This window comes from Coenobita brevimanus, chromosome 54, assembly GCF_032717465.1.
Source record: "Coenobita brevimanus isolate Jiangsu-jjx chromosome 54, ASM3271746v2, whole genome shotgun sequence".
Lineage (NCBI taxonomy): Eukaryota > Metazoa > Arthropoda > Malacostraca > Decapoda > Coenobitidae > Coenobita > Coenobita brevimanus.
Window position 1 is genome coordinate 39026609 of NC_137007.1, and position 26339 is coordinate 39052947.

At 41.3% G+C, this 26339-nt stretch overlaps 1 protein-coding gene across 1 annotated transcript in view; it reads right to left on the reverse strand.

Annotated features, from left to right (window-relative positions):
* Nep1 (M13 family metallopeptidase neprilysin 1) overlaps positions 1-26339 on the reverse strand; it is a 175916-nt gene that overhangs the window by 9940 nt on the left and 139637 nt on the right. Inside the window, exons 2-8 of the mRNA XM_080273329.1 lie at positions 13498-13539; positions 8491-8652; positions 7625-7708; positions 6504-6709; positions 5463-5548; positions 1625-1721; positions 573-664 (exon numbers count right to left, since the gene is read on the reverse strand). Of these exons, the coding sequence (XP_080129455.1) occupies positions 573-664; positions 1625-1721; positions 5463-5548; positions 6504-6709; positions 7625-7708; positions 8491-8652; positions 13498-13539 (769 nt within the window). The remainder of the gene's footprint in view (positions 1-572; positions 665-1624; positions 1722-5462; positions 5549-6503; positions 6710-7624; positions 7709-8490; positions 8653-13497; positions 13540-26339) is intronic.

Sequence of the window (26339 nt, forward strand, 5' to 3'; positions counted from 1 at the left end):
CCCTGACTGCACTTCCTTACTGACTTATGGATACAACTTTTAACCCTGACTGTGTGTGTGGGGGGGGGGAGTAAAATGTAAACAATAGGATTTACAAACAATTTTAGCTCTATAAAGTAACTTTCACATAAACTCTGGCACCTCCTCTATCAACCCGGCAGGAATAAGCTTCTTTATTATCCACTTTAGTTTTGCAGTATTTAGTAGCTGTATGTGTAAAGATGGCATTAATAAGAAGCTAGTCCTACATAATAACCTGAGCTCAGTACACTTTCTAGCTCAGTAAGGTTTGTCATCTGAACTCTGTCATCTCCTCCACCAACTTAGCCAGACAGAGTGTTGTAGTATTTGGCTGCTTGACGTGTACGTGTAAAGATAAAAACATAAAGCAAGCAATCCTACACACAACATGAGCTCTAACTCAAGAAAGTTTGTGTCGCCTGAACTCCTGCACCTCCTCCATAAACTCGGCCAGACAGAGCTCCTTTATTATTCACTCTAGTTTTGTAGCAATCAGTCTTACATACAACTTGAACTCAGTGAAGTTTCTAGCTCAGTAAATTTTGTGTCACCTGAACTCTGGCACCTCCTCCATCAGTTTGGCCAGACTGAGCTTCCTGTAGTTGCTGCCCGTGTCATGGCGGTCTGCTTCCGGCATCGTGGCCTGGAGAAAGTAAACGAAGAGATAAATACAAGTGATCATTAAGCTCAGGGATCATTGGTTCACGTTAGGAAGGGCATCGGGGCGTGGGATTCTCGAATATATTTACGATCGATTGCCTGTCGTAACTTGTATATGTTTTGGCAATAAGAACAGCTCTATAATCTTTGCCTGGTGGATATTTTCGCCCTTGTGCAGCCTGTCTCCCGTCGCTTAGTGTCAGAATAAGACAATACGACCGCTCCAGATCCCTTCCATAGCACTTCTTCGTTACTAACATCAAATTCTAGTTTTAATACAGTTTTATATTTCAGCATTCAAGGTGGAGGTATGGCACTATTACGCCCAGTTAAAGTGAAATGAGTATAGACATGAGAGACATTGCAAATTCTGCACTCTCCATACCTTGTCCTTAATTTAACGATAAATTTCTCATAACCAAGATTCACAGATAGGACAACTAAGAAACAGCACTGAGAAGTACTTTTCTTCGTTTTTCTTTTTTCCTTTTTTTGTAAAGTATATAAATTTTGGCAGAAATAAGACAACAAGGATAGCGCAAAGGATTGAGAGAACATAGTAATAAGCTGCTTGTATTATAAAACCCACAAATTCTAATATATAGGATACAATAATGGAACGTTTCTTGCTATGGTATTCCTTAGGCTCTGTTATCGATGCAACAATACTGCGCTCCGTGGTAGAGGTTTATGATTCATGCAGCACTTTGATAATATAACACTTGACTATAATTATCTTAATGTGTGTGTGTGACGAGACAGACAGGCAGGCAGACAGACAGGTATACAGACAGACAAATAGATCTATAGATATTTAAACTGACTGACTGATTGAGTGAGTGAGTGAGAGTGATTGACAAGCAGACAGAGAGATAGACAGATAAGCTATATAGACAGATAGACACACAGACAAATAAACAGATTAAATAAGATAGTTACTAACATTAGCCAGTCGTGTCTCTAATGCCAGCACCTCATTCAGCTGTGGTTCGGCTTCCTCTCTGTCAGCACCCAGCAGTTCCGCCACGTCTGTCATGAACCTGACCACAAGTAAAAAAATTAACACATTAATCTAGTACAGACACACACAATGTTACACGTTAATAAAGGCACTATTATTAATCCCTCGAGGGAGAAAAAAAACATAAACATTGTAATCCAGTAGAGACATAATGACAGGATGATTAATAACATCATTAATTACATGAGGAAAAACTACTAACACTGCCATCTATTAAAGACAGACTTATACACTGACTAAGGACCCCACAGGCAAAACTACTAACACAGTAATTCAGTAAGTATAAAGTGAATGACACACTGAACAGGAATACTGTCATTAAAGCCACCAGGAAATCCATTAACATTGTCATCTAGTAAAGACAAACAGACTTACAAATTGAATGGGGTAATGAGCATTCAATCTACAAGGCAAAATTAATAACATTGGAATCCAGTACAGATAAACAGACACACTCAATAAAGACAATATCATTAACTCCACGAGGAAAGCCATTAACATGGGAATCCAATAAAGATAAACGAAAGTGCCCGCTGAATACGGACACATTCAATAAATCCACCAATGAAACCGATAACACAGTCATCTGGTAAAGACAAACAAAATTATACTTTGAATGAGGGTATTATCATTATTTTTCACATTTATTCACTAAGAGTCCTGGGGTAGCAGTATTGTTAGCAAAGTAAACTCTATAACACTTGTCCACTGTCAATTTATCTCCGTATATATCAAGATTATATTCAATTACATCGCATATTTGCAACTATATCGATATAAATCCTACATAAATAAGATACAGGGGAAAAAATGTTGGAGCTCATTTTAGTATTTCTTCAGGTTATCACCGGACGATGTTATTCAGGTGGGGGAAACTCTTGCACACTCAAAGCGTAAAGGTGAAAATTAACACTTAGGCTCCTGTGACTCACTTCCTGACGAATAAAACTGTCTGGCGTGAACTGGAATAAAACACTAAAGCTGTCCCGAACATAAGAGGGGTAATCGGTTAGGAAGAGATAAGAGAAACCCTCCTAAGATAACAGTACATCGCCCTAACCACCCAGTCCATCAGCTTTATCACCGGTGGCAGAGAGAGCGTAGCACTGACCGCCCCACTGAATTAATAAAGCCTCAAAGTTTTACAGTTAACGTCCAGCCCTCCTTAGCCCTCATTTTGGTTTTGTGGGCTTTAAGGATTATGTTCTGTCTAGCGATTGACGATTTTCGTGCAGGAATGAAAAATCTGACATTCAAGCGGATGAGTACCGCAAATGATGACCCTTTTCAGACATTTCATCAGTGACGATTCAGTCTTAGAACTCACTGTTAACCACATTTTCTATTAACCTGGGGTTACAATTAGGCTGCTACCTCTACTACAACTTTGGGTTCTACCTACCTCACTAAGATTATAATCAAATAAAGGAGGATATCGCTGACTAAAAGAATTCAAAACGACCTCCATAAACCCATTCCGCCGCCGCCACAGAATTTTGCTGAGGTGACGACAGAGCTGGGAGTGTGTCTGAATGTGTAATGGTGTGGCGTGGCGAGTCCAGGCCAGCCCCTCACACCCACCCACTCCTCGTCCATCACTCTGCCTTGATTAATGCAACTCCGGTTTGGGGATGCAGAGTGGACGTCCTGCTTCACCGTCCTTGTCCTTGCGTCACGGTTAGCTCCAACACCCATACCACTTTGTAAAATGGTGGTGGGAAAGCATTTCAAAGTTCTGTAAGCCTCACCACCCGCGTCACTTTTCAAAATGGGAAGACACTTCAAAGCAGGCCACTATCCCACCTTTCTTCTCATATCACTGTAAAATGGTAGTGAGAAGGAACTGCTAAGTATCATCCTACCCCAACACCACATCCCTTTGCAAAATAATAGTGTGGAGGTGTTTCGAAGCACTATCTCACGTTGCTGTAACAATGGGCAGCGGTGTACACTGAACAGTACCGCTGCATCCTGCAGTACTATACACTGTATTGTACTGACCCATTAGATCAGAGCTTATAATATAAAACCAAGATAAACGCAGGTGACATATACTCGGCAGGCTTAGTCGATGAGTATATATAACTACAGTGAGGGACTACAAGAATACCAAAGAAAGCGATGGCAAATATCAAATCTAGAAGGCGTCATGCAGAAAGGTAAATGTCCAAAAAACTCATTTCTTAGAAAGAGGAAGAGAAGACGTTAAATATCCTTTTTGACTTCAGCTTTTGACTGTAAGATACAAGAGGATTACGGGTGGAAGCTTCCTCACTGACCACAGAAACGTACTGTACCACACTTTGAAGAGTGTTTCACGAGCCAAACTCAAACTCGGCATTTTTGGACACTTGCCCTTCATGCACTCGGCCACAGAATTAAGGGCTATCGACATATACCTACTGCAGCTGTCCTTGAAAATATCCCCCCCCCAAAAAAAAAAAAAAAAAAAATGCAGAAATAAACTGGGATAAAATGATGCTTCTGCAGAGGACGTTGCTTTAAAAATTCGTATGAAATTTCTTTATCCGTAAAAGGTATGAAATTCTTCCTTATGCCTCATATTAATAGTACTTCAGCAAATGGTATGAATTTTTGCTTTATGCCTAATTCTGAGATAACTGGTGTGACATTCCCTTTTCGTGTCCAGTGAATGGTTGAGGGAACTGGTGTGAAATCTGATTTTATGTCGCTTGATATGTTATTAGGATAGTTGGTATCAATCTGGTGGAGGATTAGTGCCCCTCCCTGTAAAACAATTAACTCTAAGCCCTTGACCACCCCGTTTGGGATACATGGCGTCTGGCAATGGATGGATGGATGGATATAGTTTCCCTTTATTTTGCTTTTTTTTCCCTAGTATCATGAGAGGAAAATTGATATGAAAGTCCTTTTAAATCTAATATACGTTGATAAAAGTGTCATGCTATACAACTCGCAAGGAAAAGAGAAATGTAAATAGGAAAATGAAACTAGAAAATTAGCTCAAAACCGAATATAACAGATTACTTGAAACATCAGTAAAGCAAGGATAATGAAAGTAAGATAATGAAACACACGGAAAAGGGAAATTGAACGAAGGTAATGAAACAATGGCAACGAAACTGAGAAAATGACACTAAGGTAATGAAATGGTGGCAGGGAAGCAGCGTTGGGCCTGGCAGGACTGGCGGTGAACAAATGACGCACGATACCCTTGATTAATGACACAGGAGGCTGGGTTTTTAGATGCTCTCGTAGCGTTCAATTTATCGCTGGGTTTTAGGTCTCTCCTGTGACCACTCCTCTTCGTGTGTTTTTTCCAGCCCTTGTATCATATTATCGTATTTTTCCAGGCAGTTGTATCGTAGTTTCGTTATTTTTTGAGTCCTAGTATCGTTGAATTTATCTGTGTTTTAATTCTCTCTTTTTCTCCGGCGTTGTATCAGAGTAGTGTTTTTTTTTTTTTTTTTTTTTGGGGGGGGAGCTTTCTATGGTAAAATTTATTACTGTGGATAAAATCAGCTGAATACAATCATCATAGTTTAGCTAGAATAGAACAATGAAGCTATTTCTACCATAAAAAGTTAACTTGGAATAATCACATGTAAGTTTGTACCAGTATCAAATTACGCTCCTTGGACCTACCTTTGATAACGTCGAGTGCTGTGCGGACTACCATGGAAAAGAATGTTATAGAGTTGTTCCGACCATAAGTAGGGTACAATAACTCTAACAGATAATACAGTAACTGATGCTAAATGTTTCTCCATGCACTTACTTGAGGTACGCGTCGAGTGCCCTGCGTGATGTGTTGGTCCGAAGGAAGTAGTCGCGGCTGGACAACCCCAGAACCATCTGGTCTAGCTGAAGAGAACGCCACAACGGTTAACACAGACATACACACACACACACACGCACACACACACACACGTACACACACACACGGAGTACAGTGGTGCAGGGAAGATGCATAGCCACAGAATCGCACTCATCCAAGCCACATTACAGTAACATTAGGAAGAAGTTTACGCGACAAACTGAAGCAGATTGTGAAAATTATTGTTATACCCGTGTTCGCGAGGAAAAAGAGGGTTTTAAGCTTTACTCGACGTGTGTGTGTGTGTGTGTGTGTGTGTGTGTGTGTGTGTGTGTGTGTGTGTGTGTAACTCCTCCAAGCCAATTTATAGTATCATATCAACAACAGGAAAGTGATTCATTGTATACACAGTTACGGATGATACATACTGTTTTGTTGGTATAGATTGTTTTATTATACACAAACAGTTTAAAATGACTCAGATATATAACATTGCACGATTACGTAAAATACACATAGTTCATGAATTACTGCCTGTTGACCGAGATAACAGATTCAATTTCATGTTTTCACCTGGGAACAGATAGTGTTTTCCATAATACGAGTGTACAGTAATATCAAGCTTTCATGTAGGTCTAATAACTTTATCGGTACAACATTCAGATCGAGCAGTGTATCCGTTCATATGAAAGGACAATGCTACGTATCAACATAAATTCAGCGTGGCAGCTAGAAAAAAAAAAAAAGTTGAATGTGAAATGTGTCAGACAAATCCTCCAAGAAATCCAACGCCTAGACCCTTTAAGAAGTTACCCTGAATCTTAGTTCAATATGGTTAACTTGGAAAATTCTTTAGCAAATTAGCCATGACATCACCCATTATTTCGTAAAATTAGCTAATGATCTCACCTACACGAGTGGAAATTACCCAAATTTATATATGAGAGAGTCGAGGTAACCTAACACGTAGCCTGTATTATGTTAAATCGCACCAGACCTCACCTGTATAACGTTAACAGAGCTGTTCTTATCGTCGGGGCCCACCCACTGGTCGATGAGGATGCCCTGGTTCAGCTCGCCCCGCAGTCGGCCTATCAGGGTCTCCATGGTGAAGTTGGGTATGGTCCAGTTGGGGGTGGTGACCGGCCAGCCACCCAGGGAGTCCATTATCGACTGAAGGGGGGAGTGTCCCGTCTCCTCGATCTGGGCTGGGGGCGTACACGAATTACTTTCGGATCATTTTGCATTCGGTCAGATTGATTTATAATTGTGTTCCATGAAGATTGTTTTTGTCTTCTGAAAGTAGAATCCTCAGACGTAATCAACAGTAGCAACGGCATGAAACTGAGAAATACTGACTTGCCATACTCAGCTTTATAGACGTAAATCGTGACGCATCCATTAATAAGGTTCTGTATCTAACGATATTTGTGTATGCTACTAATCTGAATAAGCAAGCGCTTGTGACCCTATTATGAATCGGAAATGACGTAGTGGAAGACCTCAGTTACATGTACCCAAAATAATTCTTAGAATTTTCCTCCAAGATATGTGCAAATAAATTTAATTACATACTTTGATATAAACTCTGGCAAAATCGTGCTTACATTACTGTCTAACATTTCTGCATATCATGTGTGTATCTTATACGGTATATAGTGAGAAAACTGTTGGGGTGAGGGGGGCACAGTTTGCCAGACTAGGGTCCCTCAGTGGACTGAAGCTTTTACCTGAAGACAGAACACTAAATGTTTATCCCTTACCCCAGAATTTGTGTCCAGTTATAGAAGGCTTTCACTGGGAAATTTTAAACTAATAAGTCAGCTTCAGACTCATTTTTCTTTTTCATTTCATATACATTCCTTTATGATCTTTTATAGCTTCCTGTGGTGGAGAGGATGACAATTACCTCTTTTAATTTAGGAAATGAACGATTTAGAGAAAGTAAAATCACAATCATCAAGCATTTTTCACAGTATATTTACCGTATATGCTTCAGTAATCTCATAATGGTCTGAGAGAGGAGAGGAGAATCACGTAAGATCTGAAAATGTGCAGTGGCCTACTAGAGACTGTGAAGCCTTTTGCTATAATGACACTCCCAGAGGACGACCTCCACTTACTGGTGTTCATACAGGCTTTGTAAAAGAGCTTGGCCTTCTTGATGGCTTCACCCTCAGCCGGTGTTATAGGCTCCTGGAGAAGACCTGAGGGAGAGACAGAGGTTTAATAGGTGAGTCTCCTTATAATATGGCTATGACTTGGGGCAGTATTCTCTCGGCTCCTTGCCTACCATGGCGGAGTTAAGGCCAAACTATTTACCCTGGCTTGGTAAAGATGTCCAGGTCCAAAGAGGAGCTTGTTTTGCCTGTCGGGTCTGTTATATATATATCTACCGAGTCTGCCTAACGGTGCTTCACCTCAAAATCTGTTATCTACCTCATGGAATCTATTAAAAGTGGTGGAACATACTATCTTCGAATGATATCATTTGTTGGATCTATTCTACCTGTCTAGTTACTTAACTGCCAGCTAAAAATGTATCTTCTCTATCTACTCTTGAATATCTACTTGCCAAGACCCCAAATCTTGGGATTCTACTTCTGAATATCTACTTCAACAAAATGACATAATCCTACATCTATCAATCTAGTCTGTTGGACCTTAAACTATACTGGAACTCCACGTATCAAGCCTTTCTAACAAACGAGATCCTCCTTCTTAGAAAAATTTCTACCTGCTGCAATCCAGGTTACCTACAGAGTCCCTAAACTAATTAACCTTTTGGAACCCAATCTACTTGCAGTGACCAGCCTCTTAGAATCCTCTGGAGTTGATGTACAATAACTTCGAAGGAAGGTGGCTATGGAAGAATTTATCCTACTTTCCGGGTTCTTTATCTGCCAATCTAACTTCGCACATCTACCCGCTGGAACCCTGATTCTCCGGGTTCTACACTGCCTTTGAAAGTTTACCATCATCTACCCACCTCTTAATATCTTCTGCAGTTGGTCGGCCATCACTTCGAAGGTGTTTATGGAAGAGCGGTCTTCTGGAATGACGTGCTTCTTGTTCCACATCCCGCAGGCGAACTGGAAGAAGTCGTGGCAGGGGTCTGCCGTCTGATCCATGGCCTCCAGTAGTGACGCGGCTGTGGCAGGAGGGAGAGGTGTTAAGTTCTGGAGGCAGACTACTGGAATGAAGGAGAGGGTTGAGAATGGAAGAGAGGAAGGAAGGAAGGCTGGAAGGACGTGGAGGTAAGGAGGGAAGTGTAAAGTTTTGGAGACAGACTAATGGAAGGAGGGATGTATGTGGAGGTGAGGAGGGACCTGTGGGAAGGTGGAATTTTGCTTTGTAGGAGGAAGAGGTGTAAGAATTTGGAGTCTGGAGAGCAAACACTTTAAAACCTGTGAAGTCCTTGGTAGCAATTCTTGCTGCAACCATGGGAATTTATTCAACTTGGGGGTTTCTTGTATTGAAAGGTGTTTATTAATGATATATATAAAACTCCTCCATTAATGTTATATATCATCCCTCTGGTCCCAAAAGTCTGTCCTAAGCTGGATGTAAATGAAGAAGATATCCCAGGGTTCAAAGACTTGGTGCTTTTTACCACAGCGCCGTGTATTGTTCAAATGGAAGAATTGTACCTTTCTGTCTATCTATCTATCTCTCTGTCTTTCTGTCTCTCTATCTTTCTTTCCATCCGTATATCTCTCTGTCTGTCTGTATGTATGTTTGTACGTATGTATGTATCAATACTGTCCCAATATATCTTTCTGTCTGTCTGATTATTCGTCTCTCCAGCCCTTTTTTTGCCTTACAAGGAGCGTAGGGCCCAAGGCTAGGTAACTCAGTCTTGACATTTAAGGCAGAAGTGGCCAGTCTCGCTCGCTCCTGAGTGGTATTATGTGAGTAATGAACGCCAGCTCACCCTCGAATGTAAACATGTACGGGCTCCATCTGGTTGGAGTTCCTTAACACACTAAACCACCGGGGGTTAGTTGGTTATATGGTTGCCATCCAACGTAGTAACTGGTTTCCTGATTTACAGGAAATCACCTGAAGGTGCAGAGTCACCTGAAGGTAATATATCGAGTGAGTGTGTAGTGGGCGTCTCCACCTACAAGTAAAGAAGTGTTTTGTTATGAGTGGGATTAACTATAAAGGGAGATAAAAGTCTGATTATGAGTGGCATTAACATTTCAATATACTGTACTCGTATACCGTTATCAAGACAGACACGATAGTTTGATCAGAAGTGGTGGTATGATGAGAGATGTGAAAGTTGTTATCGCCTGCCTTCTAATGTTTTTGCCTGCCTTCTAATGTTTTTGCCTGCCTCTGTGTGTGTGTGTGTGTGTGTGTGTGTGTGTGTGTGTGTTTCCCATTTATCGGACCATATTTTCTGCTGCTAAGGTATTTCGCAAATATTTCAGCATTTGTGCCGTTGGTAATACGTACATTTAAAAAAAAAAAAAAAACTATACTGTATGTATGCTTTTACTATAGTATCCCTGCGTGTGTATCAGATGAGGATATATTTAGTAGGATGCGGCACTTGGAAGAGGCTGGGCTTGATGGAGGCGAGGTTTAATTACATCAGTGCTTACTGTCTCGAAAGACATGAGTTAACGTTGTGCAATCGTTTTCTTTGTTGTGACACGTACCTGCCAATAGCGCGAGACAACACAACCTGGAAAATCATAGCAGAATCACAAGTCCTTACATAATATTCTATTATTGTTAGTCCTGAATAAACCAGTAGTAGGAAATGTTCGCTGTCTTCGAGAAATCTCTCCAAAACATATTTAATCGTCAGTTAATGGTGAGAATATACCTGACACTATCTTACTGGTGGGCAACACATCCTTAGTCAGTGTTCCCTGGTGACAAATGAGACAGCGAGATGAGAATGATTCCTCTTTTCGAAGTTTTTTACGACTGACTACCACCAATTAAAAAAGAGAAAAAAAAACTCCCGGGCTTAATATAATCATTTCATGGGAATAAATATATAACAAAATGTGTTGTATTCCATATCCTCTGGTGTTAATACTAAACGAGACAGTGAGAAGGAAAGGTTCATTATCTTATTCTCCAGTTTGGAAAGTCTCTCACGCCTCTCCCACGCTAAGCTTCCCTGTTCGACGGTCCTGTAAATAGTGCTGAATGAGCCAGTAGGGAGGATAGGTTCACGCGCCTCGAAGCTGCTTGCTCTTTGCTGCTCCTGTAGGTCTTTGGCAGTTCGACGGTAAAAGGTATTATATTTATCCTTGTATTATTTTTATTTCATTATCATTTTCATCACCATCATCATCATCATTACCCTAACTACTTAACTGAGAATACAGAAACTGGACAACTGAAACTGGGAGCTCTCATCAACGGTCAGCGACAATGGATCACATTTTCATTCCTTCATCCTTTTACCCGGATTTACATCCGAACGCGGAGAGCGAGGGTGTTATGGTTCGCTCCTGTGTGTGTGTGTGTGTGTGTGTGTGTGTGTGTGTGTGTGTGTGTGTGTGTGTGTGTGTGTGTGTGTGTGTGTGTGTGTGTGTGTCTGTGTTTTGTTAATGTGGTGTGTTTGTGAATGTGTGCCTGTGTATGAGTGTGTTCTTGTATTTATATTTGTGTGATTGCCTTGTGTGTGTCCAGGCATCTGTGTGCGTGTATGTATGTGTATGTCTGTGTGTGTAAGCAATAACCAGTCCCCACCCCGTCCCCCCGGATCAGCAAGCAGGCCTGATGGTGTCATGGCGGCGGGATATTGAAGGTGGAAATAATAGGACGCGAGGCAATATCACGGCCCCTCATATAAGTCAACCCCACCCCTCCCTACACCCTTCCTTACACCCTACCCCCACATTCCTCACCCTTCCTTACACCCTACCCCCAGTCTTCCTTACACCCAATCCCCACATTCCTCACCCTTCCTCACACCCTTCATCATTTTCCTAACCTTTCCTTACTCTTCCCCACAATCTTCACCATCTCCGTTTCTGCTCATTTCTCACACATTCCTACTCCCTGCAACACCTTCCCTAACTCCCCTCCTCGCTCCTAACCCTTTCCCACACCCTTCAACACTTTCCTCACCTCTCCCCACATTCTTCAGACCCTTGTCTTTACCACTTTCCTAACCACATTCCCGCACTCCTTTTTTGCACACCCACTCTTCCTTCCCACAACTTCCTCGCCGCTCCCCACACTTCCCTTCCCTCTCCACACTTCCCCACCCTTCCCACATTCCCACACCCCACTTCATGTCCACTATTCACCCCAATCCGTCCCTTCCCACACTCACACCACCTTCCCTATACACCCCTAATCACAGCCTCACTCCGTCTGCCATTTCCCAATCCCACCCTACTCTTAGCTACCTCATCACTAACTCCTACCTATACCCATATCCCCAGCTTACCTCGTCCTTCCCCACACCCCTCCCCACCTCCTCCAGCCCTAGTAGCCTCTTTCCCTCCCCCCCCCACAGATCCCCCACATTCCTCTATCTCACCTCCCCTCCCGCCCTCCTTCCCTCGCCTCACCTCCCCTCCCCTCCTTCTCCTCTCCCTCCCCTATACCTCCCCCTCCCTTCACCCTCTCATCCCTACCCCACCACCTTCAGTAATCTCTGGTGAAGGCCTGTCAAATAATGGCCACCTTATTACGTAACAAAAATGTGTCTATCCATCTACCATTATATCAATCAGTCTGTATAATTATCTATTTATCTATGTCTATCTACATATAAAGTATAAAGTATATTATACATACATATAGATAGATAGATAGATAGATAAATATAGATATATATAAATATATATACACTAGTATTTAAAATATCAGCTTAGATATCTTTCCATCTCTTTATGCATGTCATTCCATCTTTCTGTTAACCTGTCTGTCGGTCAGCCTTCTTACTTCACAAAGAAATAATCCATCTGTCTTACTCCACAAAGAACTAATCCATCTGTCTATACATTAGTCTGTCTGTCGGTTGATTTAACTGTTGTCAGACGCAGTACGACAGAACAGACCTCTGAATGTCGTTTCTATCCCCTACTCATTTACAACCCCCCCTCCCCCGACACACTACTCTCCTCTACAGTTATATATACATGAATATTCACACCCTCCACCTCATTCATAATCATCATCACTATCATAGCACCACCACCACCATCATCATTACCATCAACATCATAACTGCATACGTTTGTGCTTGATATTTCCTGATCATCGATACTTACCATCTCACGTAAGTCGAGGTTAGAGTTTGGATGATGAATGAAAGGCATCTCCACAGCATTCCCACATTTCTTTTTCATATTCTTTTTCCTTTTTTATTCTCCTTTTTTTCTTTTTTGTGCATACGAAGGTTCTGGGCGATTTTCTTTTCTTTTTGACCAGGCCCTTTTTTGAAACCCTGATCCCCGCAGCTTCATTCCGACCCTGTCACTACCACCCGTCACTCCCCAGCGATGACAAGTAGGATCACTTGCCATCTCTCACTCGGCAAGATTCGTTAACCCTTTCCCTACGTTGACGTACTGTTACACCCGTGTTCACAAAGTGAGAGAGGGTGGTGTTTTGATAGGCGTGCGTATGGGGGGTGTATTGTGTGTGTGTGTATGTGTGCTGTTAGTGAGGAAGAAGAGCTGTGGAATGGATGTAGAGCCGAAGTATTGTCTTATCCTCCTTTTGCGCTACGAGAATATGCTAAATAAAAATGGACGCAAATGTGTGCCAAGTTAAGATAAGGGAAGCATAGTTAAAGTGAACATTGTACAGCTATGGGGTGGAAAATAAGCTTCTCTAAACCCTTCACACTCTGATTTCTCTCCCTAAGCTAAATAACATCGTCTTAGGAAACAAAATTAACTACGGCGATGCATGGAACGATTTACGCTGAAAATAATAATAATAGTAATAAAATAATAATAATAATAATAATAATATAATATAATAATAATAATAAAACAGTACTTACCAGTTTTCACGCACTCTTCTGTTAAACATATTCTAGACGCGTCTGTAAAGAAAGAAAGAAAGCATTAAGATCAGATATTTGAGACACTGTTTACATCATCATTATTTTCCTACTAGATATAGGTTAGTAGGATCCGGTAGTCTTTTTAGCATATCAAAAGTCAGTAGTTATAGACGGCAAAAATTCTAGAACTTATAATTTACCCAACCGAAACAAGCCTATGCAGAAAGACAGACAGGCAGATAGGCAGGAAGATAGATAGACAGATAGATAGCTAGAAAGATAGACAGGCAGACAGATAGGCAGGCAGACAGATAGATAGATAGATGTGTTTGTAGATTATTATTCCACTAGCTATAGAATTTGATCCTAACTTTGCTTCATATCTGAGAGAGTTAAAGATTCGGTGATTATTCTCTTGACATTAAGAGAAACGTAGGCTGAACAGACAGAGAGAGAGAGAGTGAGAGAGAGAGAAAGAGGAGGGGTATGGAGGAGGAGAGATGGAGAAAATGTGTGTGTGTGTGTATGTGTGTGTATCAAAGAGGGGAGAAAAGACGAAAGATAACTGAAAAGAAAATCGTCCATGCGAAGAGGGAGGCGGGTTGAGAGTGATGGGCAAAATGAGAATGAAGGAAAGTAAGAAAGAGAGGGAAAAGGGACACCGAGAGAGAGGCTGGCACACACACAAAGAGAGAGAGAGAGAGAGAGAGAGAGAGGGGGGGGGAAGGGCACATTCTGGGTCTTGTACAACAGCCTCCGGAGGGAAGGAGTAAAAATGTTTCTTTCATCCCGTCTGACACCTTCCCTCGCGTCCTCCTCTTCCTCCCCCTCTTCTTTCACTTCCCCTTCCTTTTCCTCTACTAATCCCTTTTCTTTTAATTTTCCTCTTCTTCCTCCTCGAGTCTTCTTCATCTTCGCCTTCCTCTTCCTCTACCCTTTCCTCTTCTTCTTTTCCTCCTCCTCCTCGTTGTCCTCTTATTCCTAAATTCTTCTCATCTTCCTCCTCTTCTTAATCTTTCTTGCATTGCTCCTTTATGCAAAACACGTCTTATTTATTTACCAGTCCTCTTTCTTCCCTCTGTCTAACTCTTTTCTTCCTTCTCCTCCTCCCCCCCCCCTCTTCTTCCTCCTCTCATTTTCCTCAGTATCTTAGACTTCCATTTCATCCTCCTCTCCCTCCCTCCCCTCCTCCCCTCCCTCCCTTCCCTTCTCCCCTCCCTCCTTCCGCTTCTCTCCTCCCACTTTTCCCTCCTCCCCTCTCACCTTTCCTTCTTCCATCTCTCCTTTCCCTCTTCCCTCTCTCCACCTTCCTTCCCCTCCCTCCTTCCCTCCCATTATCCCTTCCTCCCTTTCCTCCCTTCCTCCACCCCTCTTTCCTGCCCTTCCTCCCCTCTCTCCTTCCCTTCCTCCCCTCTCCCCGTCCCTTTCTCCCTCTCTTCTTCCTTTCTCCCCTTTCTCCTCTTCCTTCCCTCTTTTCTTCCGTTCCTCTCCTTTTTGCTCTCTTCCTCCCATTCTGGTCATCATCTCACTCTTCTCCTTTACTTTTCCTTTCCTTAATCTTATTTTCCCTTCTTTTCCTTTCTTCCTCATTCGCTACCTCCACTCTTTTTCTGTTTCCTCCTCTCTCCTTCTCCTCCTCCCCTCGTACTCTTCCCCCATCTTCCTCCTCTTCTTTCCTCCCTTTTCTCCATCCTCCCTCTCATCTTCCTCTTCCTTTATCGTCTTTTTCTTTTTCTCAATTTCTGACACCCCTTTGCACTCCTCAGCCTTCATCCCCACTTTATTGTCTTCAGGCGATCTCTCTCTCTCTCTCTCTCTCTCTCTCTCTCTCTCTCTCTCTCTCTCTCTCTCTCTCTCTCTCTCTCTCTCTCTCTCTCTCTCTCTCTCTCTCTCTCCGTCTTCAATTTTTTATTCTCTTTTTAATCGAAGTCTTTATAGCTGCAATGTATGAGGAAGTACACACACACACACACACACACACACGTAGATCAGAACGTAACATCCTGCCTCACTTCGCAAGCGCCGGTGTAACAAGCCAGCATGAGAGAGAGAGAGAGACAGACAGACAGACAGACAGAGCATGTTCCCTAAGGTGTCACCCCCCATGGTACTTCACACTGCCCCTGCTTCATCCCTGCCTTGGGCCCTCACATTAGAACAATAGCCACGCAGAGAGAATGAAAAAGAGCATGAGAGAGAGAGAGAGAGAGAAAGAATGTGTGTGCGTGTGTGTGTGTGTGTATGTTCCGAAACCTGTTCACATCTAAGGTACAGTCGAGGACGAAAATTCCTGTATCCCATCCCTTCTATTTCCCACTTCCCTCCGTTGGTTAATATCACGAAGATCAAAGAAGATTCGTTTATTTTTTTTCCCGCCGTAGATAACTCTCTTCGCCGCCGTCAGAGAGGAACGTGACGGCCATGCAAAAAGTGTGAAGCAAAGGCAATGGAATGGACTGCGAACTTTTGCCCCAGACTGTCCTCAATATTGTCCTTCCTCCCCTAGGCCCACTCGCCAGGACAATAGCCTCCAGACACTAAAAGCCGCCCCTCTGTGTGTGTGTGTGTGTGTGTGTGTGTGTGTGTGTGTGTGTGTGTGTGTGTGTGTGTGTGTGTGTGCGAGTATATTTTTGGTTGTGTCTGTGTATATTTGAGCAAGTGCATGTATTTTTGCGTGTGTGTCCTTACTGTATGTGTACGCTTGTGTGCGTGTGTGTACGTGTGCTTTGTTTACACTGGCAGAGCTCTTCCGGGAAAGGCTGCCGTGATTTGGGCAACACTTTTTCTCAGCAGTTTTTCTTTCTGTTTTTACTCTCTTTTTCTCCTCTCTCTCCCCCTCTTTTTACCTTCCCCTTTTTTCATAGTCTTTTGTACAGCTATTTGGGCAACAGTTTTTCTCAACAGTTCTCTTTCTAGTTATCTGTCTTGGTTTTTCTTCTCCTATTTTATGGTCTTATTTTTATTTTGTACATCTATTTCGACAACACTTTTTCTCAGCAGTTTTCATACACTTACAATCCTCCTTTTTTTGGAGTCTATATATTTACCATTTATTTAGCTGATTTGGCCTTTTTTGTAGCCTATATATTTACCATATTGTTTTTAGTTTTTTTTAGCTGTTTTGGCTGCACTTCTCTATTTCTTTGATTGTTTTTGTCTTTTTTTATCGTCTGCTTTTACCACCTTTTTTCCCAGGCCATTTTTTAAAGCTATTTTCAACGCTACAGATTCTATGGGTTTTCGGTCGTTTCTGGATGCCCTTAATTTTCTCTGGGTAGGCCTTTACTCTGAAATTAAATCATCCTTAACCTTCTCATAGTGGGAACAACTCTATATTCTTTTCCATCTCACGCCAGACGATTTTATTCAGCTGAGAGTGAGTCATAGGAGCCTGAGTTTTAATCGACCAATATAATTACTCAAAAAAGAAGTCCTTATTGTTATTAGATGATGATGATGATGATGATGATGATGAGAATTAATAGTAGCAGTGGTAGTAGTAGGAGTCGCAGCGGTGGTAGTAGTAGTAATAGTAGTAGTTGTAGTAGTAACAGTAGTAGTAATGGTAATGGTAGTAATAGTAGTAGTATAATTATCCTCCTCCTTCTCCTCCTCCTCCTCCTTCTCTTCCTCCTTTTTCACAGTAACTTTACTATTATTGTTACTGGTATATTCTCAGCTTCAGACTTCATATCCCCTGAAAGCGACCTCCAGGGGATTCTTTATACGCAAGCCTCCCCCCCTCCGCTGTCTCTCTCTCTCTCTCTCTCTCTCTCTCTCTCTCTCTCTCGCCAGTATTTTTTTTAACTGTTACCTACTCGTATGATACCTACCTTATATTTTAGCGGGAAACTGTTTGGATAATAATAATAATAATAATAATAATAATAAATAATAATAAATAATAATACTAATAATAATAATGATGATGATGAGCTAGGGGCAAATTTCTTGAGGACTTAATATTTTGCATAAGGAGAATGGAAATTTATTCGCAATTGCCTGAAAGGATAGTTAATGGACTGTGCTTCTTGAGTTGGCCATATCGGTGTGATTGGACTGTATATGCTGACAGAGACATGAGTGATTCACTGGGATGGAGGAATGTAAACCAGTCTTCATTAAGCTACCAAAAAGATTAATACTGAAACCAAGAGAGAGGGTGAAGAGAAATTCATGTCAAAAGTAAGCGAAGACCAACAGGACCCGAATCCAAAGCACAGTATTTCCATATCACGCTATAGGATCAGCCGCCCTAAATACGACACAGATTTGACACAACACCCGTAATCTGCCTTCACTCGGCTGGTGTCATGGGAGGATGGAAGAGATGGAGAAATATGGGGTTGGGATGAGAGAGAGAGAGAGAGAGAGAGAGAGAGAGAGAGAGAGAGAGAGAGGGGGGTGGGGGGAGGGACAAGGGGTGGCCGGAGCGTGAAATAATGGATGCGAGTGGGTCCGGGTTGTTTGAGAGAGAGAGAGGGTGGGGGGGGGGGGCTTTTCATTTCAGTCAACCCGGAAGAGGAAAAACGTAAAGTCGTTCAGAAAAAGTTTCATAAACATGAATAGTTATAAGACAAAGCCATCATCATCATCATCATCATCATCATCATCATCATCATCATTGTCGTGCCAAATAATCTTTCAGTTCAGACAACACTGAATTAAATGAATAAATATTAACACATAGGCCGTTTCGTTAAATGATTGCAACTCAATTCAGTAAAAAAAAAAAATAATAGGTTGTTCTGGTGGCCACAGGTTCATCTAAACGTGAACCCGGTGGACTGCAGGCTGAAGTTACCCTTATTTTGCAGTCTATCATTCTGCTTTAGGGTGATAGGGGATTTAAGGGCCCTTTGTATTACGAGGCAGGCGATCCACCGAGCTATATCGGTTCCACCACGGGAAGGCGTCCCTCTCCAGCACCTAAGTGGAATAAATTAACTAAAAAAATGAATTATCTCTTTAATCATATAATATTCACATCTCATAGCAGTCTCACGGAGTTAAATGGAAAATCGCATAATAATCAGTTGTGCTTAATACTGCCCATTTATTATAAGGTCCGTTGGGAATGAAACTAGATAATATCACTTAAAAAGAGCGGTTGATAAAATGAAATGAATGATTAAGAGTAATTCATTCGCAATTTTTCCATGGATGAGATTATTTTTATTTTATTTGATATTATTTTATCTCCTCTTTTTTATTTGAGCCAGTAGACAGTGATAGTTGACAGCGCCCACAACCATTAACTTGATGTAGTGCTACTCTCAGGTTACTCTACACTGAGTGACAAGACAAATCATATCTAGTACTTCATAAACCTTGCACTACGTAGCGTTTTAATCATATAACCAACATAAGGAAGCCTGTTGATCTAGTGGGCTGAGCTTTTCTCATGGAATGTGAATCCATCAGGGTTTTAAATTCGAGGTGTGGGTGACGATAATTGTTTACTTAATGCTACTGGCTGACTGGCTGGTCACTCCTGCATTTACGTAATGTAAGGAATGAGTAGCTAATCCCAGGGCGGTTTTAGCATGTGATGTAACGTGAGGTCCGGCTGAGGGCACTGTTAAGTAAAACACCGAGAGTTTCAATACTTTTGGAGTTAGGAATATTAGTAGCACTGAAGGTATTATAGGAATCAGGCAATATCTGTTTATTAATAAAGTGTATAAATCTGGTATTCCCAACGCTAAATGACAATGTTACTTTGTTCCCATTCAGTGATCTTAGATATGCAGATTGGATGTATAGATAAGCATAAGGTGACCGTTCACACTGGATCCAGTCACAAAAAAGTGTTAAATTCCTTCAGTATAATTTCAGTGATTAGTCATAAGTAATCATCATCATCATCATCATCATCATCTCTTACTACGCTGTTCTATTTTCCTTTACTCTCTCTCTCTCTCTCTCTCTCTCTCTCTCTCTCTCTCTCTCTCTCAGCTAGGTCAACATCCCAGCCAGAAAAAATGTTGCTACAAAAGACAAAAGGCCTCGACGTGGAAGCTGCCATAGGAGACTGCTAAATAATTTCAGGCCGCAGCTCACACGAGTCAGATAGATAGATAGATGGATAGACGAATAGATAGATAGATGGACAGCAAGCCAGGCAAATACATATAAACAGAGAGAGGGGGGGGAGAAGGGAGAAGAGAATTTTATCTCAAATCAAATTGGTCTACATGGTATAGTTTAACAGAACAAAAAAGTATACTGAACTATACTAAAGTTTGTAATCTGAGTAAACAAAACACTATGACTGGAGTGAATGATGAACACAAATCCAGTCAGCAGGGTCTGTGTACGACTGTTACCTGTGCATGAGTAGTGTTGGTGACATGTTACAAGGCTGCGTATCGCTGTACCTTCACTCAATATTGACACTTTTATTCTTTGTAGCAGCATTTAAGTAGAACAAATTAATGAAACACGTATTATTCGGCTGTATTTCCTCCCTTGCCCCATTTGCCTCTCTTCACCAACCCGTAAACCTGGTTACCTGGATGGAAAAACAATGTGTCCTAATGAAGCCACGTACAATCCATAGGCGTTGATCTAAACCCTCATCTTTTTTTCTTTAGCTGAATAAAATCGTCTGGCGGTAGCTGATGTGAAGTGTATGCGATATTAGTAGACAGAGTGTTGAGGGAGTGCGAACATTTTAGGAAACTTTTAAGCGTCTGGAAGTAACTACTGTATATTTTTGTTCCGTTCTTGTAAACACTTGCATATGAATGGCCCCACCTTTTTTCTGTGTGTGTGTGTGTGTGTGTGTGTGTGTGTGTGTGTGTGTGTGTGTGTGTGTGTGTGTGTGTGTGTGTGTGTGTGTGTGTGAAAATGAGATATAGAGACAGGAGAATATGAGAGAGAGAGAGAGAGAGAGAGAGAGAGAGAGAGAGAGAGAGAGAGAGAGAGAGAATGCCTGTTTGTATATATAAATCTAAAAGCGACATGTGTGATTTGGGGAAAAATACTGCACACTGAAAATACACTTATAGTTTTTTTTTATATTTCTTTCCCTTGCATAGTTCTTACCACCATGACCTCAACATTCTCACTCTAATTAGCATGTATAAATTAAGAAGAGTATTTACCCGTTTCATCACTATTAGCTTTTGAACTGGCACCGCACAATGGTAGAGCGACTGAGCTTAAAATAGATTAGAGAAGATCCTTAATTGGTGTTTGGATGGGTGGTGTAAATGGTGAACGCTTCTGTTGGCTCAGGTGACTTGCAAAGGTCAAAATGTGTGTGGTCAGTCGCTTCTCTCAGCTTTCACTACTGAAGTTATTTCGGGGACTCTCTCTCTCTCTCTCTCTCTCTCTCTCTCTCTCTCTCTCTCTCATACAGACAGATAGATAGATAGACTGATTGTTTGATAGGCGGCCTGCAGTCCTGATGGACCCAGGTTCGAATCCTGGCTGGGGCAGGGAACAGTTTAAGGATTTGAATTTCATAAAAGCAGACTTTCCTAATCTACCAGATGACCCGCCGACATGTCATAAAGGAACCCCCGCTAATACCAATACACCATTCCTGTATGAGACAGCCCTAGCATGTATTCAATAAGGACGGTGGGTGTTAGCGCCGAAGTGGTGACATGTGTAGGTGTAGGAGGATTACTGGGCCTTGGGATAGGCTACTGCCCCTAAGATATAGGCCCTGAAGCCTTTGCCCAGAGTCGGATACATTAAAAAAATATATATATATGTATAGATAGATAGATAGACAGACTGATATTTTGATTGATTGATAGATATACATCATTTATATGTTTGTTTATTATTGATTTACTTATTTATTTTTTATCTATAAAAAACACACCTGGTGTGGACAGATAGATCACTCTTCTGGTATTGTCACTACTAAATTTACTTGTCTATCTATCTATCTATCTGTCTAACTACTTGCTAGTTCGCTATCCATTCATTTATTCTCTCCGACAAGGAAAGTATGTTTTCACCCCAGTTTTTGTTTGTTTGCTCGTTAGTTTGTCTGTCAGCAGAATTACTCAAAAACTAAAAGAGAGATTAGGACCAAATTTGGTGGGTAGATAGCCCATGTCCCAGGGAACAATCGATTAACTTTTGGGACCGATCCGGATCGTATGACAGATTCTGGATCCGGAAACACTTTTTGCGAAACCCTAATCAGTGATGAGAAAACCTAACCCATTATGAAGAGTGGTTTGGAAATTACGTTGCCCTTGTCGGAAAGAATGCCCCTCTAGTCCGTCTGTCTATCTATCTATCCATCTACTGTACCTACCTATAGACAGATATATAGATATAGATATACAGCAGATATAGATATAGATATATCAATAATATTCATCTCTCCTTCACCCACTTTACCAGCACCCATGCCTGGTGTGGACAAATTTGATCATTGCTCCTGCCCCCGTCACCACCAGTCTCCATAATGTGCCCACAATATCAGTTTTGGCCCACAGTTTCCACACACACACACACACACACACACACACACACACACACAGGGTTCCAAAGTCTGTGTGTGTATGGTTTGACCTTGATCGCAAAATGCCCTATGAAAGTCTTAATTTAAAGAAAAAAATACATTTGGGGGTACTTGCCCAAGGAACAAATGTATCATGTTTATAGCGAACTGGTGAAAAAATGAAGGAATGGCACCAAAAAGGAAATCGCTGAGAGGAAAGAAGAAAGAAAAAAAAAAATGCCCACATACAGCATGGTCTTCACACAAAACAAGAAAGAAAAAAATTGTAAAGAGCTAGGAGTGTGAATGTGAAAGGCAGAGGAGTGTGAATGTGGAAGGGCACCATATAAATCTTAGTTTCACAAAATAGCCATAATTTCCAAGCGCCGCCATAACTCTACTCCCTGACCTCCACACCGCAGCTCTGCACTGACGTCAACGGGGCCAGATGAGCCGCTTTGATATGCAGTACTGTTTTGTGGCCTACATAGCCGTTCCTCTCTCAATCATTTAGCTCGGCAAGGGATTCAGATATTGCTACGCTTTCAATAGGAACCTCGGAGCTGTTGCTGCTGCTGTACGCTTTTCATTTTATTTTATTTAATCTGATATTTTTCTGCCATTCATGATTTATACATACACGTATTTCTGTACTATATTTTCTTTTTCCATGAGCCTCTGTTTATATTATATTTTACTGCCTTCTCATTTTGTTACAGTACTTTAGATATTCATGACTAGTAATATGGAGTACTGTTACTGCTTATCCCTTCAGTACGATGACTTCATAATTAAGTACTGTAATTGCTGCTGTTAGATGATTTTATTCAGCTAAGGAGAAGCGGTCTCCAAAAGAAGTCTCCGTTAATTGCTTAATTTCTCTAAATTTTCAAACTACTGACACACACACACACACACACACACACACACACACATACACACACACACACACACACACACACACACACACACACACACACACACACACACACACACACACACACACACACACACACAGACACACACACACACACACACACACACACACACACACACACACACACACACACATGCCAGTAAACGCCGAGACCTCTACCGGAAACCATCGAGAGAAGCACTGATAATCTCCCCTAACTAATTACACACACACACACACACACACACACACACACACACACACACGGAGAGAGAGAGAGAGAGAGAGAGAGAGAGAGAGAGAGTAAAAATACACTCGCATGCAATATGAACATGCCTGCGAACACACCTCACCTTACTTAACCTAACCTAACCTAACCTAACCTAATCTAACTCACCCAGCAGTGTGTTATCTCTTCCCTCGCGGCAGATAGCGATACGGTGGGGGAAGTGTAATTTTGGAACGCATTAGAATATTTGATTTTTAAGCTAGATCTCAGAAATGTGTTAGTAGATTTCAAGCAGAGGGAAAGTGAATATTACTTCATGTTATTCCAGCAACTCCTTCAATACGATGATGTCATTTTAGCTCATTCTTGCTACCTTCAGACGATTTCATTCATCTTGGGAGAAGCTTCAGGAACTATGAAAGGAGGGGAGGGGGTAGTTGTAGCCTTCAGTTTTCAGTAAGCTCTTCAGGGCACGAATTCTTTTCATATTGAAGATGTGTCATTATACGAATAAGCTGTATTAAGATTTTTGTACAGAAAGAATTATTATTTATGAATATTTTTCCATATGCATACTCGTGCATACGTACTTATATAGATAGATAGATAATATTGCTTCTGAGACAAAGAGTATTGTTATTATTATTATTACTATTATTATTATTATTATTATTATTACTATTATTATTATTATGGTGTTGTTTTTGTTATAGTTGTCATCATCATCATCATCATCGTTTCCATTCGCACAGAAAACATAATCGCTAACATACGGTAACCGCTAACAAACTCTTTCTTTACGTGAGGCAAATACCCAGGCAGAGAGGTCACTGAAGGCTATAGGTAACCCCAGGTCGAAAAATATATCCCTTGGTAAAAAAAAAAAAAAAAAAAAAAAAAATCGCCTGAAGACAGCAACATAGAAAATCCAAAAACTTCCTTACGTGATGGAAGAGATTGAAATGCTTGCTTATATATTTATCTCTGGATAATTTTAGCTTCGTAAGTTATTGGGATTAACCCCGTCAGGCCGATGATGGGTTTCTTTTATTCCTACTGCCTCCAAACTACTATAATCAGCTCTGAGGCCTTTTTTTAATGCGAGGAAGAAGGAACCAAAGGGAAGAGGTGTATACAAAAGCTGCATGTGTGTTAACCTGCTTTATAGTCCTTCCATATCTGACTAACGTTGTCCGTAAAAGGCAAGAGAAAGTAAAAAACATGTTATCGGATTCAAAAAATATGAGAGAGAGAGAGAGAGAGAGAGAGAGAGAGAGAGAGAGAGAGAGAGAGAGAGAGATTCATTCGTACACAATAATTTGTTCTGCAGCAAAGGTTGAAAAAAAGAAAATAAAATAAAAGGCCATTAATTCACTGCCACTGTACAATTTTGCCCTGATTCGTGAGGCTGCTATTGAATTAAGAGTGTTCTGTTCTTTTATTACAGTGTATAATACATCTGGTCCTAACACCTCCAGTTTGTAATTTACCTGATAAGTTAAGGAAATTGATAGAAACTTTTAATTCTTTCGTGTGCAAGAGAGAGAGAGAGAGAGAGAGAGCGTAAGATATATTAAAGTAAGGGACCATGTAATCTAGCACCAGTTTCTTCTTGCACATTACAGAGCACACGCCATATCACACCGACACATGCGAGGCCCCAGCGCAACACCGCACCACATAATATCTCCCAAGGTAAGGCTGTTTTTCAAGGCTTTTTCTATTTTTTGTTTTTTTTTCCCGCGGGGTTTAAATTCTGGAACCATTTTTCTCCCTGGCAATGACATCCTTCAAAACGACACCATTTTTAAGGGTCAATAGCAGTATACCAGCAACCTTTAATCTTCCTTTTTTCTGTAATTCGGTAAACACACACACACACACACACACACACACACACACACACACACACACACACACACACACACACACACACGAGAATTGCAGGAGACGGTGTTCAAGCGTTTCATACACTGTTTCAAAAGATAAACGACAGAACAGTAAACACGGCTTTTTGATGGACGGTGCGGCCTTTGGAGATGGAACACCGGAATCACAAATATTAAGCGAAGAGAAACATATACAAAAAAAAGAAAATAAGGAAGAAATTCAGCACGAAATAGAGCAAAAAGGACCAGAAAAATTAACGGGGAATAAAATATAAAACAGAGCGAAAAAATGACCAAAAAAAGAAATATCATGGAAGACACGCAACATGACGAAGAGCAAAAAGGGACAAGAAAACCGACAAATTTAGATTAGTAGAAGGAGACGTGAGGCTCAAGGACCACTCGTAAAAGGAATGGAGAACGTGAGGAAGAAAATGGGAGGGCGGATGCAGAGAGACAGAGGGGGAGGGAGTGTGCTGAGAGCTGAGTTTATGTATGAAGGGATGCATGCTGACAGAGGTAGATAAATGTGAGTGTGTGTGTGTGTGTGTGTGTGTGTGTGTGTGTGTGTGTGTGTGTGTGTGTGTGTGTGTGTGTGTGTGTGTGTGAGAGAGAGAGAGAGAGAGAGAGAGAGAGAGAGAGGTGGGGGGGGAAGGTGGACGGTACGACCTTGCTGTCAAGAGAGGCCAAGCACGTCTTATTTTGGCTCTATAAGACGTCCCTGGAGAGAGAGAGAGAGAGAGAGAGAGAGAGAGAGAGTAAACGGAACACTCTGTTAATTTATTCTGTGGTAAATCATCATCATTTATGATGTTATTCCCCTCTTTAATATCGTCATCATCATCATCCTGACTATTTTTCCATCTACATTTAGGGTGGGGAAATTACTGGTTTGAAATATAAATGATGACAGGATTTCACAGTAAAAAGCATCCCATAAGCTCTTTTACTTGCACAATTTCCCAGTATATGTCCTGGTGACGAAAGGGGGATTTACTTTACCGTGTTTCATAATCATACAAGCATAGCAACCAGTAAATGATGCTGTGATGTTAACCTGAATATCCTACAGGCGAAGTTGTTTACGAAAGGCATAACCACCAACGACTGCAGTAAAATTTCAGTGTGTGTGTGTGTGTGTGTGTGTGTGTTACCTACCGCCATGCAGAATGGAAGGGCATGTTAAAATTGCAAAAATAAAGGGCCAACTTCCTGAAAGCGAAACTGAGGGCATTGAACAGTCAACCTCTCGATTTGTTTTGAAAATAAGACCGTAAGGCCCTAAATACAATGGCATCATTTCTTCCCTCCTTCTACCGTCATACTATACCC